This window comes from Lygodium microphyllum, chromosome 18, assembly GCF_053477565.2.
Source record: "Lygodium microphyllum isolate KBCC chromosome 18, Lygodium_microphyllum_v1.1.10, whole genome shotgun sequence".
Taxonomy (NCBI): Eukaryota; Viridiplantae; Streptophyta; class Polypodiopsida; order Schizaeales; family Lygodiaceae; genus Lygodium; species Lygodium microphyllum.
The window spans coordinates 137,794,500-137,801,675 of NC_141152.1; the positions used below are offsets into that span (position 1 = coordinate 137,794,500).

Below are 7,176 nucleotides of genomic sequence, written 5' to 3' on the forward strand. Positions count from 1 at the left end.
GCTCAAATACTGACCCACGTTGAGTATGAAGATCCTTGGGGACTGATTTCTGAGGATTATACTATCTCTTGGAACAAATATTATGAAGAGTGGACTTTGTGCATATCTGTTGTATGTTTAGATGGCGCATCTTGGGACACTGATCCTCCCTAGGGTGTAGGAGAGCCAATATAGTGGGGCTAGAGCGATATGCTGGGGGGATGCTCCATTTATTTGTATTACGAGATGCTAGCCAACTGATATGTTTGGGTACTCCATCTGCTTGGAGTCAGGAACGGCATCACGTTGGACTACAATCTAGAGATAATATCTACAAACATATTTGTTCAATAAATTAGTTCTTAGTGTCTATGCACTCTTGGTTGTGAGGCCATGTGTTTGTTTAGGTGATTTTTGGATGCGAAGCTAAAGCCTTAGAGCTAGTGTCGGGCCCATTTTTGGTCTTGACATTGAATGTAGTGTAGGGGCCACATGAGTAATACCAAGATCTACCTCCATATAAGCTTTAGTGGTTGCAACATACTCAGCCTCGATAGTATAGAGGGATGTGTATTTTTACACCCTGGACATCCAAGAAATAGCACCTCCAGCAAAGATGAAGACATAACTAGAGGTGGACTTCTTATTGTTTACATGTCTCTTCATAATCAGAGTTTATCCCACGACTTCTGTATCATCCTAGCCACCATAATATATGCATATGTTTATTATATCCTTTATGTATCTCATGATACCCTTCATAGCATTCTAATGTCATCTCTAGGTATAGCCATATAGTGTGCCACAACTCCCATTGCAAGTTCGATATGAGGACAAGTGGCTATCATGGTATACATCGAACTACCCCACTACGGATGCATAAGGGATCTTGGCCATCTCAGCCTTTTGCTCATCAAACTATAGACTATCAAGCTAACTAACCTTCACATGAAACGGAAGAGGACATCCAATAGGCTTACCATGCTACATATAAAACCACTCAAGGACTTTCTGGATACACTTCTTTTATGATAAATAGAGGAGCCCCTAAGAGAGCTTGCGCATGATATGCATCCTAAGAATATGGGAAACATGTTCCATATCCTTTATCTCAAAGCTCTTTTTGAGTTGAGATTTCAAGGCATCCAACTTAGTATGAACTCTCCCAACAATAAATATATAATCTATGTTGAATACCAAAATCATAAGGCTACCATCATGAGCCTCCTTTATGTATAGACATGGATCCATGGCATTATGGTTATATCCTTGTGAATGCATAAAAGCATCAAACTTATGATACCATTGCCTAGGTGCCTATGTAAGGCCATAAAGGCTCTTTCTCAACTTGCACACTAGGTGTTTCCTACCTTTTTCCTCAAAGCCCTTAGGTTACTGCTGCATATAAATCTCATCGTACAAGTCCCTATGTAGAAAAGTAGTCTTTACATCCATTTGATAAAGGTCTAGCTAGATTTTAAGAAACCAATGCAAGTATCAAGTATAGGGTCATCATTTTGTTTACATTATTCAGTCTTAATGTCTATGTCCTCATGAGCTCACTCTTCCTCTTTCAACCTCCATAGCCATGTCCTACATCTATGTATTTTAACAAAGCCATGGTTGCCATTGTTGAAGAACTAAAGCTTTTTAAATCTAGACTAAAGTAAAATAAAGGGAAAGAGCTCCTCAATCTTAGCTTTGATACCAATTGAAGAGAGTAAGCCTAGAGTGGAAGCTTGTGAGTGAAAGCAAGAGCTATGGTGGAAGGAGCAAGAGAGCAAGAGTAAGAGACACAAGATGTGTAAACTCCAACAGTCACAATGTGACTTGCCTTCCTTTATTTAAATGTCACTCAAAGAATAAAGAATGAAGTGATAGTGATGGATGTCTACCACCTATAGTGTACGGGGGTACGGGTACTATTAGTGTAACTAATACATGGATAGCTAGGCACATATGCCTGTACCCCCAACAAATGTGTGATCTAATTTTGGCTAAAATGTGCACTCTAACTTAGTGTGGCTACATGAACATATTTATTTTTGGCTAGAATGGACACCTTAATCTTGATCAATAGAGAACTTAGACTATAGTTCTAGCCAAAGTACATGCTTTTACCCAAATTGTGTGACCCTTTGATCATAGGATGAATGATGACCTTATGTATTGGTGCTATCAATGCTTCTCTTTCTTCACCAAAACATTTTTTTTGTTGATGCGAATGTATTAGTCATCTTGTAGTTGAAAGAAAAAGGTTCCCAAGGAACTTTCCTTGCTCATTCAATGCTTTGTAGTACATCTGCCAAAGGAACGTTAGTTAACCAAGCAAAGATAGATGATGGAGAAGATTACATTTCGATGCAAACCATTTAGTGAGAAGTGGAAAGTGCTTTTGATGGCTTGCATTCTGTCATGAAATAAGATATGCATCCCTTTGTTTTTAAGAGAAATAAATCGTTTGTAATTTGGTTGCGACTAGTATTGAATTTGCATATCTTACAATGTTTATGTGTGCCCATGATTCCTTCTTCTTCATGCATGTGCCCAACTTGAGCTTTTTTAAATGATCACTCCGAATTAATCACTCCATAATCACTCATAACATGAGCTTTTGTGGTCAAGCATGCCTATATTACAGTTTGAAATTGCTGTCAAAGATTTATCGCTATGTGCTTTGATTTTGCGCATGTTAAGAAAATTAGCTTCATGCAAAGGGTCAGGTGCCCAGCGTATAGACACATAAGTCCAACCAAGGACTTAAAAGAATATAAATATGTCGAAAGAAATGGGAATCATGAAGGTCGTGTATGTGATAAGCGAGTAGGGTTTGGCTTACACACATGAAAGATTATATATTATATGATGAATCATGCACGTCCTGGGTTCCCCTCAATCAACGGCCCACGACGATGCATTACTTACTCTCTCTCTCTCTCTCTCTCTCTCTCTCTCTCTCTCTTTTTAAGACGGTTTTGAGATATGTTGTTCTCTGCAGCAGCAGCCCCATCCACTGCCGTCATCGACGTCCAACTGCACTTTCCGAAAATGGACCGCTTACTCAGCTCTAACCTTGTGCTGCTCATAGTGACAGCGGCACTACTGTCCAGGGCAGCCATCGCCGAGAGCAGAAGCCTGATTGATTACTCACACGCCAACAACGACACAGGCAATGGTGTAAAAGAGGCGGCAAGGTATTTGTGAGGAAGTGGCTCTCTTTATAATCATTAAAAGTCTATATGCAGCGAGTTGGTCTCACAAAGAAATCTGTCATTGATACGCGTACGTGTCTATGTCCGGGGACGAATAGAATGCTAATGATCTTCATCTTAGTTTAATCATCTTCATCTAATTAAAAGGAAATATTAACAATGCTAACGATCTAACCTGTGCTGCGGGGTGTGCAGGAAATCAGATGAAAATGATCCATATCGTACGTTAGCTGCTGCTAATATGAAGATTAAGGGTAATATTAATCACACGTCTGCAAGGATGATAACGAGAGAGCTAGATACTGCAGGTGGTGGCTATGGTGATAGTCCGAGGAAGAAGATACAGATGAATAGCATAGACGAGTGCTGGAGGGGGGAGGCGGGGTGGGCGCAGGACCGGACCAAGCTAGCGGAGTGCGCGATCGGGTTTGGAAGCGGGACGACCGGAGGCGGGCGAGGCGCGCAGGTGTACGTGGTGACGGACCCCGGCGACGACGCCCAGAACCCCCGCCCCGGCACGCTCCGCTACGGGGCCATCCAGCTCACCCCCCTCTGGATCGTCTTTGCTCGCGACATGACCATCACCCTCCAAAACGAGCTCCTCATCACCAGCGACACCACCATCGATGGCCGCGGCGCAGAGGTATTTACATATTCATCCAGCAATCCTACCTCATTTCAAGCAATCTCTCGCACCAATCCTAGGAACGTTACTTTGGGGGAACTTGATATAGTCCTACTAAGTTACTTGGGGGAGGTATCGACCCCATTAATCACAAACGCTTCTATTCTCTAGGACTTATGCACCTAGGAGTTATAATCAATCCCTGTAATAATCCATCTCTCATTTCTCGATATCAATCACACATAATGCAACTCTTCTATTGTCTAGGATTCTATGCATCACTTTCAAAGCAACTATTCTTGATATTTGTCTTCTTTGAGTTTTCAAATAGCTCTCCACAACCTTATCAAAGTTCATATACATGCATATTCCCTTGATGGTACAAGATTGGTGGTATGTGCACATAGCTTGCGTTGCCATTGATTACCAATTTGATGAATTTATGTCACAATATTTGCGGTGCCTAAGAATTTAGAATGTAAATATTGTAATAACACTTTATTTTTATAATGTAAATACAAAGCAACAATCTTGAATGAATCCTTATTTTCTAAGTTACTACTTATCTAGATTATAATTTTTCTTTATTTGCTCTTCACATAGGTCCATATTGCCTATGGGCCTTGCTTGACAATTCAATATGTGAGCAATGTCATCATTCATGGCTTGCACATCCATGATTGCAAGCCAGGGACTAGTGGCCTTGTTCGTAGCTCGACAACCCATATAGGCTATCGCCAAGGCTCTGATGGGGATGCTATAAGCGTGTTTGGATCTAAGAACATATGGATTGATCATAACTTCCTCTCCTCTTGTGCGGATGGGCTTATTGATGTCATTCATGCTTCCACTGCGGTGACCATCTCCAACAATGTCTTCACCAATCATGACAAGGTATGCATTTGCTATTTTATAGAGGATCGTGCATTGACTAGTAGTGTATAAGTGTAGCTAACCAAAAAGAGAGGTACAAGAAATAGGTCTATTCAACAAATAGGTCTATTTAACAAAACACTTTGAGTTACAAATTCATGATACAAGATCATTTTGTTTTCATCTCAAGAGTGATGGCCTACCGATTAATCCGGGGGCTAATAGTCATGAGCTTGTGGATTCAAGTCTCATTGAGTGCATCAAGTGGTTGGACACCTATGGCCACATGGTGTGTTCATATAGTTCTAGGCTTTTGCCCACTTAAACATTCCTTAAACACTTAGTTGGTCCTCCTTGGTAGGAGCAGGGTGTGATCAAGCTTTCTTGTTCATTTAGCTAACTGCAAGTTCCTAGTAGTTTAATGAAGCTCAATTTGAAAAGGCTAACCATAAGTTCCTATCAGGTCATGCTTTTGGGACATAATGATGCTTACACTGCTGATAAGACAATGCAAGTAACTGTGGCATTTAACCATTTTGGCCCTGGATTAGTACAACGCATGCCAAGGTGGGTTATGTAAAATTTTGAATATTCCAATTGAGCTAGTCAATCGCTATAATAAAAGTAATAATTGTAAGTGCAATACTCTCTTTTAGGTGTCGATTTGGATTCTTCCATGTTATCAACAATGACTACTATGAGTGGAGCATGTATGCAGTGGGTGGAAGTGCAGCCCCAACCATTATAAGTGAAGGAAATCGATATCAAGCATCTTTTGCAAAGGAGGTTAAAATTTTAGATCAAACTCTCATGTGATCTCAATTTATATGATACTAAACAAAATTGGCTCATTACTTTCATGGTTTTTAAAGGTAACCAAACGTGATTGTTATGGCTCATGGGAAGGATGGACATGGAAATCAATAGATGACACATTCTTGGATGGGGCATACTTTGTTGAGTCAGGGCCATCAATAAAAAAGGAGAACCGATATGGCCTTGGAGTGTCAAGCACATTTATGCCTTATATGACAGTTGATGCAGGACCTCTCAAATGTGATGAGGGTGTCTCATGTTAACCTAATGTTACAACTTAGGTTAATTTTAAAATTGTTGTATGTGGATTCTATGATGATATATCCTTACATTATGGGGATTGGTTTCCCCATTTAAAGTGAAAGATCCCTCCATGACTAGCACCCATTTTCTTGTGCAGTTATATGCAACCAAGTGCATTGGCTAGGTGCTCTATGTGTTGGGAGGCCTTTTCACATGCTACCTCAAATATTTTTAGTCAATGAACACCTACTATTAGCAATTTTAATTGCTTACTCATAAAAGAAAAAGACGAGTGATTTGAAAGTGCACAACTACAATCCTAATTCTTATGTGGGTTTTAACCATGCTTGCTAGAATTAATAGCAACCTATGCTCATATTATGAAGTAATTTATTGCTATTAGTTTATATGTGATGCTCTTATGTAGTTTTGTGTGATTTTGACCATATGAGAAAGTATTCTTACACCCTTTTTATTAATCCACAATCCATTTAATAAAACATTTATATTTGAAGAAAGATCTCAAAAGTTATATTTATTAAAATCATTATTACTTCATGTTTCAACTCCTAGTCAAAAGATATAGAGCTACACAAGCTTTTAACATTAGTTTGATATGTTGTAGTTTAGGAAATGCAAGTGTCCATCTTAACATGAGAAAAATAGTAATCTCTCCTTTACGAGTGAATTTGTTGAAAAACACCTTGGATGATTATGTCTAGATAGAGCAAGAAGAAGAGGAAACAAGACTAGAAGAAGAGAGAGAAAGACAAGAAAGAGAGGAGAAGGGAGAAAGAAGCCATGAAAGTTGAAGATGAAGGTGAAGAGTATGTTCTTGATAATAATTGATTTCCCTAATCTGGGACTCTTACACCTTATATACCCCGATCAGTGTGACTAGGTGTCTAAACCCTAGTTGCTAGTATGTATCCCACTTGTTACAATCCATTCGCACCTTGAAGGTTTTTGCCCTAAAAAACAAGGGGAGTGATGATTGGGCTAAGGGAGGGTTGCAAAGTACTAATCTGAGCCCTTTTACAATGAAAAATGGGTGGATAAAGACTAGGGACAACATGCTATTCAAGACCGGCCTGTTGAAGTAAATGGGTCATAACTTTTGATGGGCTACTCCAAATAGGGCATACCACATGTCGAAATGGAGCTTATGACGAGTACTTTCAACCTATGTAGGATGCACATGCCTGAGATTTGGATAAGTACAAAACTGTTCTAAAATAGTGTGCAATCTGCATGCAGAGGGTTGTCAAATGGGGCATAACCGGCTAGTCTTCAATTTGTGGGGCCTCTTGGAGGTAGAAAAATTCATTAACAATGGTTGCTGGGTGCCAAGAGGCTTCTTCTAGGGGTAGGAATTTCCATTTGATGAGGTATTATTTAATGGATTGAGAGCATATGTGCTTATCTCGC

General features: G+C 39.8%; 1 protein-coding gene across 2 annotated transcripts; it reads left to right on the forward strand.

The window, feature by feature from the left end:
* The first annotated feature begins 2,985 nt into the window (after positions 1–2,985).
* LOC148021431 (putative pectate lyase 17) lies at positions 2,986–6,030 on the forward strand. Of its 2 annotated transcripts, XM_087698156.1 has the most exons (7): positions 2,986–3,173; positions 3,387–3,412; positions 3,500–3,834; positions 4,420–4,710; positions 5,153–5,256; positions 5,346–5,475; positions 5,562–6,030. In XM_087698156.1, exons 1-7 carry the CDS (start codon positions 3,028–3,030, stop codon positions 5,766–5,768), a joined length of 1,239 nt encoding a protein of 412 aa, XP_087554282.1. In that variant the 5' UTR covers positions 2,986–3,027; the 3' UTR covers positions 5,769–6,030. The 2 variants fall into 2 exon arrangements, with proteins under 2 accessions (XP_087554282.1, XP_087554281.1); XM_087698155.1 differs by having other exon boundaries at positions 3,387–3,834.
* The last annotated feature ends 1,146 nt before the right edge of the window (positions 6,031–7,176 follow it).